The sequence below is a fragment of the Camelus dromedarius genome, chromosome X, assembly GCF_036321535.1.
Source record: "Camelus dromedarius isolate mCamDro1 chromosome X, mCamDro1.pat, whole genome shotgun sequence".
NCBI lineage: Eukaryota > Metazoa > Chordata > Mammalia > Artiodactyla > Camelidae > Camelus > Camelus dromedarius.
In genome coordinates, this window is record NC_087472.1 from 38,912,385 (window position 1) to 38,927,150 (window position 14,766).

General features: G+C 39.5%; 1 protein-coding gene across 3 annotated transcripts in view; it reads left to right on the plus strand.

The window, feature by feature from the left end:
* The window catches only part of PCDH19 (protocadherin 19), a 99,521-nt gene that overhangs the window by 52,497 nt on the left and 32,258 nt on the right, over positions 1–14,766 (plus strand). For 2 of the 3 annotated variants that reach the window (XM_064482972.1, XM_031446119.2), the window contains 2 exons: positions 1,131–1,189; positions 8,442–8,614. In XM_064482972.1, the coding sequence (XP_064339042.1) occupies positions 1,131–1,189; positions 8,442–8,614 (232 nt within the window). The remainder of the gene's footprint in view (positions 1–1,130; positions 1,190–8,441; positions 8,615–14,766) is intronic. The other variant, XM_064482971.1, reaches the window with a different exon arrangement.

Genomic DNA, 14,766 nt, shown 5'->3' on the forward strand with positions numbered 1-14,766 from the left:
TGCCCTGTTCTCTTCTCTACCAAACTCTGATCTTGAAACCAAAAGCTGCATCTAAGAGCCGAGCACAGTTAATGTGTGGCACGTAGTCATCTGAAAGGAATCTGCTATTTTGTTAGCTAGACAGCTATTGTGTTTCCTTTCCCAGGCACTTTCAGTGGATGCGATTTCAGAAGGCCCTAAGGAATGGTGAGAATGGTAAAGATTTCAGGTAGACTGGCAGGAGATGTGTTGGGGCATTTTTTAGTTTATACAATGGTTCATTGAGAGTAGTACTCTAGCGTTGGAGGTAAGATCCCCTTTATTAGGACTTTTGGTTAGTCCAGTGTCGACTTTCCCCTGCGTTCCCACCTTCTAAGTCTGCCCCTCTTCCATCCCCCCAACCACTGGATGCTCCTCAGCTGTTTTCCCATCGCTTTCATCTGGCAGGTATTCTGCACTGGCTTTTGTAAAGCCGTTGCTCAGGCAGTCTGCTGTAACCAGATTACACAGTGGTGTTTTAATGATAGGAGCTGAGACAGGGGGTTGCTTGCAAACTTCATGTTTCACATGAAAGGCTCTGGCACCCCCTGTGGACTGCCCTTCACCCTGTTTTCGGCATCATACTTGTTTGCCTTTACATCTGTGATAAAACGGAGGCCTTTCTGTATAACCAGTGCTGAGCAAAATGTCTTAAAACAAAGGGAAGTGCAGAGTTTAAATCCACAGTGGGGGATTACCTTGCCTGCATTTCCATATCTATGGAATAAACGTTTTAACATGTTAATTATCTACTACTAATAAAAATACCTTTGAACTTCCAGTCAATTTGATGGGCACAGAATTGTGTCCACTGGGGAATGGGAAGCAATTAGTTTCTGTAAAGATTTTGGGTCATGCTGTATCTTCCCTGAGTGGTTGCACGGTCGGTAGCCAGGCATATTCTAGAGGATGTTTGTGTCAAGCTGCCTCCACAGAGCCCCCGGGGCCCCCAGGAGATGGAAGGCACTCCTTAGGCTCTTGCCCTACTATGGCCTCAGTTTCTGATTCATTCATTGCCTCTTGCCCAGTAGAAAAATTCCTCCTAAGTAGGACAGTTTGGCTCTTTTCATGAATCAATTTCGTAACCTTTAAAATTTTTTTCCCCATTGCAGACTGAAAACTACTCTTTTGACTCGAACTACGTGAACAGCCGAGCCCATTTAATCAAAAGGTATGTTGGTTTGCTTCCCTATTTCGACAACTAAGCCTGATTTAATATAAAAAGCAAAAAGATTAATTTTCTCAATGATGTCCTTTTCAGATTATAAAATGAAAATACCTATCTCTTTGTAGTAGAAAATTAGGAAAATTCAGAAAAGCATAAAAAAAAAATCTAAATAAAAATAACTCGTTATTTCACCACCCCAAGACAATCACTGTTGGCATTTTATCATGTTTTTTTAATATAAATGTATACATAAACAATTTAAAAAAATAAAATTGGGATCATTTTAAAATACAGTTGTATGTGATGATTTAGAAATCTAATATTAGAAAACAGATACATTCAAAATCATGTTGATATCAAAATTCTTGTTGCTCTTCACTTAAATAGAGGCCTTAACATTTATCTCACGTGTAACTTCTAGTGAATTTCAAGATTACTGTTATTTTGACAATGTTGAAATCATTTTAAGGATATTTTAATGACAGAGAAGCGAATTCTTTACCTTTAAAAAACTTTGTAGATGAGAGAGGGAAAGAAAAGATATTTGCCTTATTTAATAAATCTTGAAATGTTTAGAAGTGTTTCTTTATTTTTAAATGTTTATTGAAGTATAGTCAGTTTGCAATGTTGTGTCATTCTGGTGTACAGTATAATGTTTCAGTCATACGTATACATACATATATTCCTTTTCATATTCTTTTTCATTATAGGTTACTGTAAGATATTGAATATAGTTCCCTGAGCTATACAGTAGAAACTTGTTTATCTATAGAAGTGTTTCCAATGAAGCATTCAAAGCTGAGATTTGTGTGAATGGTTCGTCATAACTCAGTTATTCATGGAGCCACAATGTATGTGAATACAGAGCAGAATACTGCCAAGGAAGGTTGCATCTGGTGCTGTGGGCACTGACGTGCCCAAGGCAGGCAAGACAAGGGTTTCAGAGAGTCCTCTAAGCAGAGAACTTCTTGCGCAGAAAAACCATTACTGACCATTCAGATGATGCCTTTATTACTTTTCGATGCAAACATCCTCTTGAATGGTCCAGTGGTTATTCTGCAGCTAAAATTGAACTCTGCGTGTGTTTGTTAAAATAATAGAAATGAAATAGAAAGGCAAGCAGGGTATGTTAGAGCTGCAGTAGAGAAGATCAGAAAATTCTATTATTTTGCTGGCTCTAATCCCATAAATTTATATCACCAGAAGGGTAGGATTCAAGGAATAAACAGGTTGGTTGTGCAAACAACTTTAATTCATATCTAATTTAATTCACGATGCTGCAATAACCTCTGAAAACATGTTATATTTATCTGTATTGGTCTGGAACTGCTTGCGACCTTAAGTGATGATTGTTAATTATCTGAAAATGGATAGCTCAGTATTAACAGTCATAGCACTGTTTGCAATTTTTTTGAGGGGTGGGGAGGAATCTATTTTGAATATTTTCTTGGCCCACAGAATAAAAACAAAAAGGTGAGGAATTCAAAATTATCCGACTGATTTGTTTTAGGAGGGAAAAAAAAACCCCTCTTTTTGTGCACTGATTAGAGTAACTTTGCCGCAGAAATCTGCTTTGTTTTCTGCTTCAGAACAGTTATTTCAAAGCTCCTTTGTTTTTTTTTAAACTTCTGCTAAAACAGTGACTTGCCTTATCCTCACAGGTCCCTTGGGCTAGCTCTGGGTACCTGGGAATTCTGTGTCCAGGTTTAACTCAGAGCATGAGCCAGATTTTAATAGCATGGCAGAAAGCTAAGACTCCTGGGGACCCTCACCATCTTGGTCAGACCTGAATATCCCACGCACAAGGCAAACTGATGAGATGAAAACTTACGTTCAAACATTTAGCTTTTGGGATACACGTATTTCCACAGCAGCTTTGGGACTCACTAGAACGTCTGATTTTGATTAATTACTTTATATATTTTTGTCTACACAAACATACACACAAAAGCACAACCTGGATTTAAGAGGCCTTCAGTGGAAAAAAAAAAAGTCCTGATGTTGCCTGAAATCAAAGGGAGTGGCTTTTTACTACCTTGATGAAGAGGAAACATCTGAAAGCTCAGGAACACATGCATTTTTGCCAGGTTCTGTTTTTGGCACCTTGAGGGCTTTGGAAAACCACAAAGGCCTTGGAATTTATGGGATCAATTGAATTTAGACAAAGCACAATACCTGGAAAGACACAGGGAATCTTGTGTGCTATGCTTTTTTTGAGGGGACTAACTGTTTTAAATGTAAAACGTGTGGAAAATGTTAAAAGAGAGTGGTGACTCATGCCAGGTGATAAGACCATGCAAACCGTGTTCAGATAGCTCATAATGATGTTTCAAAGGCATTTTGCTGTATGTGGTTTCTTGCGGATCCATTTACATGCATGGAAGAAGCTCCTGGCCAAAGAATTCTGAATGTAATTATCAGTTTTAATTTTATTATCAAGTCCCTGTTTCTTTAAATGACAAACCAATTTCAGGCCAACTTTGAGAAATTCTTTTCCTATCCATTTTCTCTTTGTCTATTCACTTTCTTCTCATCCAAGGATGCTTCTTGGGCCCTTCTTTTTGGCATTCTCCAGCAATTGTTCACTGTCTTACAGGCAGCCTTTTTTGTTTTTCCCCTCTCTCTCTCACATCTATCTACCTCCAGTAAACCAATGGAAAGCTAGAGGGCAAGGGGGTTCTCCTAGCACAAATCAATGTTGAGAAGGGTGAAGAGTAGATTTGGAAGGCAAACAGGAGATATGTGGCACATTCCTCATAATCTACACTGAGGAATCTAGCGTTATATTTCTGTAGGTTTCTTACATCACCTGTAACCTGCAGGTGCATCCAAGGCTTATGTCAGAGTCCCAGATTAACAAGCCGAGACAGTATGGAATTTTTTCTGGATGGACTTCCTTCCTGCTATGTTTGTTTCCTTGCTATCATCTCAAAGCAAGGAAAGCCAGCAGTGGTACTTGGCCCCTGCTGCAACACTGTCTTTCCTCGTGCCACTTCTCTGTGCTGCTGTCTGATATCCACTCCTGCAGTGCTTTTTGAGCAATATCAAGCAGGGCATGAGGCTGTAGCTCCAAGAAAATAAAACAGGAAATGAATATGATACTGAAGCAGTGTGGGGAAAAAAAATGAGCATTGGCTCCTAAACCATGCATAGCACTTTCCTTTTCCACCCAAATTGTCCTGGGGTTTTTCAGCACCTGGTATGGTGCCTTGTCTATAACAAGTGCTGGCACCTGTTTATTGAATGAATGGATGAAAGATGTTGAAAAAAACCTCAGCATTTTCCCATTGAAAACTAGCATGAACCGCCCCTTTAAGCCAGCAATTTCTGCCCTTTAACATGCATTAGAACACCTGGGAGGCTTGTTAAATGCAGAGTCTCTAGCTCCATCCCTAGAGAATCTCTAGTTTTCACAGGTTCCCAAGGTGACTTGTGATACAGGTGGTCCAAGAACCACTCTGGAATCTTCCTTATGTCTTTAAAATATAGTTACAGTACTCATTTGACTTTCACTCCCTTCCCGTTCTTACTCTCAGAAGGTATTTCCTGGATATGTGGTGTGACCTACTAGCAAATATGACCTTTTGGATAATTCTGTCTTTTGGAAAAGTTTCTGATATTTTAAAGGGTAAAGATGAGTCAGAATGTTATTAACGTTCATTCATCAAGAATTTTCAGAGTAACTATTATGTGCAGAGTTTTGTTCTAAAGTTTTTTCTCTTCAAACAAACTTATCCCTCTGTTGACCACCAGAGCAAGTAATACACAGATCTGTATTTACAATACCACTGAAAAAGAACCCTAATTTACTGTCCCACAAAAGTTGGTTTACAAGTCTTTCATCTCCCAAGAGGTACACAGGTAATAAAGCAAGTGAAATCAGCATTTTTTATGCCTGGCATAAATTGTAATTTGTTTTGGGTGAGTGGCCATTTACCAGGCTGTTTTACAATTTGCAGCATCTTGCTTACTGAGTCTTAAACTGCCTTACAGAAATCCATTCATTAAGCCACTAAATGTCCTTACAAGATGAGAGTAAGTGTACTTAGTTTGTCATATGGGCAAACTGACTTTAAGCAAGTTAACTATTCTAAGGTTTGGGGAAAGGGAGTTAATACCCCTTGCTTTTTCTTTAGAGAATACGTGACTTCTCAAACTCATACTACCAGTCCCTTAAATCCTAGTAGCCAGTTCTTCCCTATTTTATTATTTCTCTTCTTTCTACCTAAAAAATAAAAGCTCTGAGGTGGTTTATAATATTCAGCTGCATATGAAAATGATGATCAAATTTTAAAAAGACAGATCCAAAACCAATTAGAAGAATCTAAAGAGAGATCCCTGGCACTAACTCACTGCAATTAAACATTATATTTACCTTGAAGCATTTGAGTAGCCAAGACAAAATGGTAAGTACACTAGAGCATATTGTTCTCATTTTTCGATAAAGGAAGGATACACATGGGACAGGAGAATTGTTTTCCTGTTCCTGAATTTTACAAGAAATTAACAGTGAACAATGTTTGACTATAGTTTTTCAGAAGATTTAGAAACCTTTATATATGCATTTCCTATATCAATCCTATAAAAAGACTATGGATATAATATTTAATTGTAACTCAAGTAACATATTAACATATATGGGAGAAATGATAAAAAAAGATAAACAATAACCATTTATTGAACATTTGTGTGTACCTGGTACTTCATGGGGAGTGTCTCATTGAGTTTGCAAAATGGCCTTGTGAAGGAGGTTTTAGCAAATACATTTTACAGATGAGGGAATCAAGGCACAAAGACATTAGCCATCAGGCCCAGGGTCCCATAGATGCAGTGGCAGATTATGGATTATCACTTGTACTAATGACTCCCAAGTTCAATGTGCTTTCCATTACAGTCAGGAGATCTAACCTGTTATAGGAATAGAGTTTAAAGAACCTAGAGGAGTGGTTCTCCACTGGGGATGATTTGGCAATGTCTTCAGACCTTTTTGGTTGTAACTTCTGGGAGGGGCTCTACTGGCATCTAGTGTGTAGAGGCCAGGGATGCTGCTAAACACCCTGCAATGCACAGGCCAGCCTCTGACAACAAAGAAGCCCAAAATGTCAGCAGTGCCCAGGTTGAGAAACTTTGCTCTAAGGAATGGTTAATTGCATTGTCCTTATTCGCTACCTCTCACCATCATATATCACAAATAAGTTTTGGCAACTGCTGAACTGCAGTCAATTCAGGGTTGAATTCTCTGGCTTAAGGTAACAATTTTGTATTCTGGATTAAAGAAATATTCATATGCTTCCGATACCAGAAATACACCTTGAATAATTATTCATTATAAAAATGTAGAAGCCAGTAACATCATCTAGGAAGGTCATTTCCTGTCTCCTAAGGTGCCAGGGTGCATGTGGGCAGGACCAAATTTTTTTATAAAAAAACAAGCTTTGAATCTGGTCAAGCTGTGGGATTAGTCTTTACAGGAAGCCTCAAAATCTTTGCCCTCAAGCTAGAGATGGTGACACACTTTAAAGCATGTGTTTCCAATTGGTCTTAATGACCATAAAAGACTCATAGGATGATTGGTGTTTGAATAGAACTGCATCCTGGTGGGTCCCCAGGGCTGAGTAGCTGCATGACATAATTTGGAGGAGCTGAGTGAGTTGGCCTATTGAGTGATTTTAGTTTTAATACAGTTGATGCCCAGTTATTCTTCTTGAAAATAATTAGCAAACAGGTCAGCGCTTCACCCTCTTCTGCCCTTCATTTTCTGATAATTATGGCTTTCCAGTTACTGCCCTTTTGATCTTTTCCTTTTCATATTCAGGGAAGCAAGCGTTCTACATCTAGGTTGGTCATATGTTAAAAATCTGCTGTGATTCCTTTTGACCAAATGTGGAGAATGACAATGTAGCCATTGTGTACACGGCATAGCTCTTCATCATATGTACCGAATGTTCTTATCAAAGCCTCAGAGAGCCAGGCCTGTGGATGTTCAAGGTTGAGCAGATCAAGCGAGTTTGCAGTGTCATCTCCACAGGGCTCCCTTTTCAGAGGTACAGGAGGTCTGTTGGGACTTGTTCTAATTCACAAGTGTGCCATTCTCCCTTGTTGAGACAACAACACATTTTCTTGAGTGTGCCTTTGCTGCTTCCTTGCTGACTAGGGAATGGATTCACCATTCACTAGGTATTTCAGATGCATAATTTATGGTCCATGGTGCAGCACAGCTGCAGACTCTGTCAGGACATACAAAGTATTAGGAAGAGCAGATGGGGCCTCTATGGATGTACCTTATGTATTATTCTCTACCTCATGAGAAATGGTGTGGGGTTCTTGGATCGTGTGCTTACTGGATTGAATGGTGGATTGATTTAATAAGTGCAAGGAAAATTTACCCACAAACTCTTGAGCTGAAAGTGCCACGTTCTTAGCATAACGACACTCACAATTTCGTTCGAGCTTACTCTTTGGTTCTCACTTTTATCCTAGTTTCTATGTGCCAAGGCTCCCCTCTTTTCAGCTCCTGCGTCTCCTCTATTTCTTTGAATCTGGCCCTCAGCCTTTCTCAGTTAAAACAGACTTGAGTACTCTGATCCGGACAACCCTTTCTATTTTAATTGTATTACCTCGATTTCTGCCACTTTCATTTGCATAGCTGATTAGCAGACATAGTGGTTAAGGATCCAGGCTCTGGGGCTAGATGGCCCGGGCTTGGTTTTAGAGCTACAACATTTATACCCACTGTGTGACCTTGGACAAGTTATTTAACTTCCATGTGCCTCTGTTTTTTCATCTGTGAATGTGGATATTCATAGCGCCTTTCTGTTATAGAGTTATGATGAGTAAAAAAGTTAATTCATATCAAGCACTTATTACAGTGCCTCATGCACAGTAATCCCTCAGTGAACATTAGCTATGATTGTTTTACTTTGATTGTGTAAGAAGAGAATAAAAAAAAACCTTCTGAAATGATGATATTTTTTGCAGGTGGTTGTTTCAGAGTTGTAGCTTCTTCCGCCTCGCCTGTAGTGACGCACTGAAGATAAGTGAATGAAAGTATTAGCTGCATCACCATCCAGTAGTGGGAACCTCTCTACAGTGTTGAGTTCCATGGTCTTTAAACAGAAATTTCTCTTCCTTCTACCCTGTTGGACAATCCAGTCACTGTTGGCCTCACCACAGTGCTGACATCATCCCGGCTCTGAAAGGTTTTCGAAAATCAGATCTATCACAGTTACAAATTGTCGTTCTTTTTTCAACCCAGCAGCTCCACCTTCAAGGACTTAGAGGGCAACAGCTTGAAGGATAGCGGCCATGAGGAGAGTGACCAGACCGACAGTGAGCATGATGTCCAGCGGAGCCTGTATTGTGACACTGCCGTCAATGATGTGCTGAACACCAGCGTGACCTCCATGGGATCTCAGATGCCTGACCATGGTAAGGGCTGATTGGATATAAATTGCAACCATAGATTCCAAAGAGCCCAGAGTGCCCGGAGGCTCACTCTACCACTTTAGAATAATGAGTGTACTGTCAAGGTGTGCCTTGTGCTCATGCTTCAGCAGCATCGACACAGTTTTGAGCTGTCCTGACACCTGTCCAGATTCTTCTTCATCCTCCCTGAGTGATCCCCTAGGATTGTATAACATTCAGTCATTAAAAAAACTGACTACCTACACATGTTGCATACAGACTCTTTAATCATAACTGCACTGAGCACATAGGAAATGAGCAGATGCCTTCTCACCAGGAATAAAGGCCTCTTTTTGCTTTAGTACATGAATCCAGCTGATCAGTTGAGTTGCAGAGAACCCAGCGCTAATGACGCCAAAGGGTTCAGTTTTAATTTCCGCATCAGGATGGTTAACTTTACCCAGAAAGAGACTCTGTTCTCTGACCACAGATTGTATACTCTTTACTGAGGAGACAGAATCCAAAACTTCTCTTTTTGTCTATGGGGCTGCAATGCCAAATCCCTTTAGCTACCAGGAAAATGCATGCCATTGGAGACCAGGGTAAGACAAAATGGCTGACTTAATGTCACATTCTGTGCATGTGAAAAATGCCTTAAAGCACCTGTCAGGAGTGGCAGCCTCACGTATGAAGAAGAGTCTATCTTCGTGAATTCAGCCACACATGCTTTGGCAAGAGGAGCGATTTCAAATTGTGCCAGGCGTCAACCAGGGTATAAAAGCATTAGCAGAGTTCAGCTAAGGCAGAATGCTCAGATGGACTTGGGCACAAATGTCATTTTCAATGTTTTACGGATGCAAACATGCTAGGCAAACAGCCTGTCTTTTTCAATTAAGAACTATGAATTCAGCTTGGTGTGTAGGCTCAGTGAAGCTTCAGAATGCTTGGCTATGTCTTGAGAGAAGCTAGACGCAAGCTCAGCTGGAAGCCCCACTGCTAAAAGATTTAAAGATGAGAAAACAAAATCTGGTGATTATGTGCTGGTCTTCAGCTGTTTCATTTCACTGTAAACATCATTAAATGCTTTTGTTTTGGTCTTGTAAATGAATCCAAAGGAAAAAAAAATGCAGGATCCACAAAACAAAATGTTTTCTATGGAAAAAAAAAAGTTAGTCACTGTAGATTATATTAAATTGTTTAATCCATCCCCTCCCCAGCAGACCCAAGTATCAAAGTCTATAATATAGAAGTCACTGCCAGTTGTGCCCTGCTGCCTTCCCTAATTGGTGAGTGGTGACATCCGCAGAGATAATATACTTTCTGGGCAACCTTACTAAGACTAAAGATGAAAAAAATTAAACATTTATATAACTGAAACAGAGACCATTTAGTTCTCAGAGGATTGGCAGCATGTCACAGGATACAGACTGATATGTATCATTTACTAGTCTTGCGTCTCAAAGACATGCTTTTTCATTTATATCAGAAAGGGTTTTAGTTAGATGCTCTCTAAAATGAAATGACTCTAGGAAAAGAAATAGTCATAATTGATTCTCACTTTGTGCCTGGCTAGAACAACATCTGTTTTAGTTTTTTGTCGTATATCTCTAGGAAAACATCGGTGGACTGCAGCTAGTCTTTCTGAGGGAGTGTTTCTTACAAATGGGATGTATTGTGTGTGTGCGTATATATACAATAGATTGTATAATAATGAGATTCTAAAGCAAACGTGTGGCATTATCCTAAGACTCTCCTATGTTTAAGATGAGGATTTCACGTGCACACACACCACACACACACACACACATTTTTTGCTATTCTGTTTTGGCAACATTTTTACATTTTGTTTCTCAATAGTCTGTTTTCATGTATTTATCCTCATTTTTTCCATTATTCTGGAAATGGCTAAACCTTGGACCAACCCTTGGGTTTGTTCTTTACAATTTGGTTGAGCCATTGAAGTTTAGGTACAAAGGGAATTCAGGTCTTGCTTACATCTCTGGCTCCACCTTATGATATGCCAGTACTACTGAGCTTTCCATAGTGGTACTTAATTGTCGTATCCCAAACCAGCTCTAGGCTAGCCCCACAGATGCTGTCGCCCAGTTCACTGGGCTTGAATATTGCTACCTCAAACAACAGCAATGGTTTCAAAAATGAACATTTTATAGCACTTTCCTGTCTCCAACCTGGATTCACATAATAAATGTTTCTCATTTTGTCCTAAGGCGCAGTAGCTGAAAGGCAATCACTGAGTGAATTTATCATGCATGCCTGCCTGATCTTGTAACCATTCTAGTCACATAACTAGTAATCATAACCAGCATGGTTCTAGTTAGATTTGTTCCAAGGCAAGATGGTACTGTCGCTTCTGAGGACTACCGATTTAGGAAGGCAAGGAGGGAAAATGGAATCTCCTCTCAACTTAGACCTGCATTGAAAGTCTCAAAGATTCCTTGAGGGGGAAAAAAAAAAGGTCCCAGGTTTCTTTGGTTCATTGTTACCGTGATAAGCATCTCAAACCCAAGTGCCCTGAAATCCTGAAGGTTCTAGAGCTGAACTATTCTTGAAGTTTGAGTGGATGTCTCTGGAGAAGAGCAAGGGATACAATGACCTTGTCAGATGAACTCTCATCCTGATACGATTTCTTCTGGTCCTGTCAGAATCACTCCAAAGTTGGGCCAGATATACCCAGTAGAGTGCACCTTACACCTTTGCTTTGGGAAGTTTGGGTCACCTTGGATGTGATGTTTCTACTCTGAATATTAGCATCTTTCCTTGCATATGTATGGGCATATGAATGATGGGGAATCTCAGAATTTTCAAAATATACTTTTGTGCATCTGTAAATTTTTTCCTTGAGCAGGAATGAGTTGTTCAGTGAGCTAATATTGTGTTGCCAGTGTTTGAGGAAAAGGTACAAACTGTATTTGCTCCTCGCTTTCTTAGGCACGTCGGGCCCTGGGCGTCTTCACACTGCCAAAAGTTTCTTTGAGCTTTATTCTTGTTAACTATCTGTAGCTGAAGGATGCTCAGCATGATTGTGAAGGGTGCTTTGTGACTCTCAGATCCCTTAATCTTCAGTAACCCTTCTCTGAGAACATTCTAGGAATGGGAACCCAGAATCACCATATTCAACCAAGGAAGGAGACTGTCTGGACGAGTTTTGTACGCAAAGGGCAAAAGCCCAGGTTTAGACAGTTGTCTTTGGATTGTGTTTTGATTGCCCCAACCAGACACATCTGTGAGCTGGGTCAGGGTGGAGGTAAGAGGGACTGGCAGGAATCTCTGCTTTCTGGATTATTATCAATCCTGGTATCACTCTTGACATGCCTAAAACCAGGTCAGTGGGTTGATGGACTGGCTGAGTGGAATTTCCCAGTTGCCAGGTGACTGAATGACATTTATCATCTGCAGTGCCTTTGAATTAATATGTCTCAGCTTGTCCCCAATGCTGTAGCTCTTGTCATGGCTTCCCAGAAAAGAAGGTGATGGAGCATTCTTTATCCTGTACTTTCTACTGGCATATGACACTTAGGGGAGTGCTATCTCTCTATAGCTCTCAGAGGGCCCTGAGAACAAGTAAGTGTTGTCACTCAGCAAATTTTACTACCTGATATGGTTCCTGAGGTGATTCGGTGCTGAGCTTGGGAGTCATGCTCAAATCTTTTAACCAATGCTTTCTCTCCCTGAATTTGAGTGATTTAGTAAAATTACCACCTTCTGGCAGAGACAGAAATTTCACCATAGGCAATTTCTGCAGACAGTCTCTAAGAAGAGGAACCAGAAAGTAGGGTGGTCAGGGGTGTCAGAGGCTCATGGGCTCATGGGTTTGTTGCACAATTGGAGGTCTCTTCTTAGGGTTATTTGTGAGTTGGGTAGTGCTGGGGTTAGTAGGCTTCTGTCCCGTCCTTGCTTCTCTGCATGCCCATTTGTGATGACTTAGGTGTCTCATTATGCATACCTAAATAAGTTGTCCTGATATGAAATTCAAGTTTATTGGTTCATGTCTTAGAACTGTACATACTAGTCCCAAGCCCAAACAATTTGTTTCATATCACACTCGATCTCTCTTACCGTATGATTTTAATTATTGATTATAAATTCATCAGCTGAAAAGATGACTCTAATTACTCTAATATGCACCTAATTTGGAGTTGACTGCAACACTGAATGGGTTTCCCTCCCATGCTAATTGATACCAAACGGAATCAACATGCAGAAATTTGTGATAACATCTATCTGATTTTCACATCTAAAAGCACCCAAATGCAATATAATGATTGCTTTATTTCTGGAAGTGTAGGTTCGTCTGCATTTTACTAAACTTGTTTATTTGCTAGTTTCATCACCCAAATATCACTTAACATATCTGTGGTGTAAACCATGGATTCGAAGAACTTGATCTATGCCTAATGCAACTGCTGTTGCAAATTAGCCATGAAAATATTTTGTAGGCTGCACACTATGCATAGTCTAGTTTCAACCACAGGTGTATTAAGACGTTTATACTTTCAACACTACCAACAATGTGTAATTTCATTTCATTGCCTTTTAATGAAATTATGATTCAGTGACTGAACATCCTTTCCTTATCCTCTTACCTATCCCCCTGACTCACCTCTCACCTCACTAAATTTTCAAACACTCCTTTCAATTAGTCTCTTAGCAAAATAGGGGGTTCTCAATGGAGAATATTTGGTGACATTGCAAAGCAGTGTGCTGCTGGGCTCCAGAAATGGTAGCATGGACCAGATGTTCATAGAGTAATTGAAAATTCCATTTTATCAGAATAGCATTTGCTGTCAAAAAGTTTTATCTTTACTTCAACAAAGAGGTTGATTAGATCCCCCTGGACCCGAATTAGCATCTTTGAGGCTAGATATACTGTTTTGCAATTCATGTGGTTATTTCTCCCCTGGTTTTGCTCATATAGAATCTTTTAAAAATGTCTTCAGCCTCTTGAAAATATACCAGGTAAAATGTTTAATTACTTGAACACAGTAAGGTGTATGTAGGCAGTGTTTCTATATATGTGACTTTCAGGTTATTTTTTTCATCTTGCCTCAGGTATACAGCATTCTAATACTAGGTAGAAATGAACCATGCATGAATATATATTATTCATTCATTCAACAATATTTTTGAGTGCCCACTATTTGTCTCGTTCTGGAGTGTGTCAACTACTTCTGTTATTGACTGTGAAAGTTATCTTTTAGCTTTGATTATCTGGGTTTTACTGGGGTGACCAAGGTCAGCTCAATGATGAAATGAATAATTCTTTTTGATTTTAGAAATCATAAGAATAGAGACTGGGTCTAACAAAAGTTTATTAATATTGTGCCAATAAAGCAAAAGAAACAATAAAAGAAGACTGTAACAGTCAAGATCTTATTTTTAATAAGAGTATCATGAAAGATTCTTCCTTGATGTTCTGATTTGAACATTGTCACAATGGTAAACATTTTCTTTTTAAGTCCATCTGCTCTGAGATTGAACTTCCTCCTTCCTTTTAGTTAATGTCACTGTAAGATTGGTAGGTTTAATCTCTGATGTGCCCAGTTACCTGGCTGGTTTAGAGGTACTCAGTGATGCTCAATGCCCAGTCTGCCTTTTCCTTTGAAAGGTCCAGGACCTTTATGCATTCTCAGTCTCAGCCATGGCTGGGTAGGTGAGCAGATAGGTGATAGGTGGGTGTTTTTGTGTATTTCAACTACATTGCGACATCAGACAATTGGACTCCTTCCAAAAGATTATTTACATTTTATTGGCAAGGTGATCATTAGAATAAAAAGTTGTCCTTAACTGATGGAAACATCCATCCTGTTAGCAGTTGTTTGTTAGCATTATTTTGGCATGGGCCCTTTGCTCAGAGAGTTCATTTAGGACAGATCTGTTCATCTGCTTTGAAACAGAAGCACCATTCCTCGTTTTTAAATAGTGTTTTCCTGATCCACTTGGAACTTTTAGCTGTCTCATAGTCATTGTCTACTTTAAAATTTATTATTATTAATAATTACCTGTAATAAGGGATTCATTATTCATCAAGAGAATAAATGCCAAGGGCTTTCTTGACCGGTTGACACTAAGAATTTCTCTATTTCTGAGCACTTGGAAAGCATTGGAGGATGGAAGCTATATAAAGGGAGCACACTGAACAATTAAGAATTTCATTC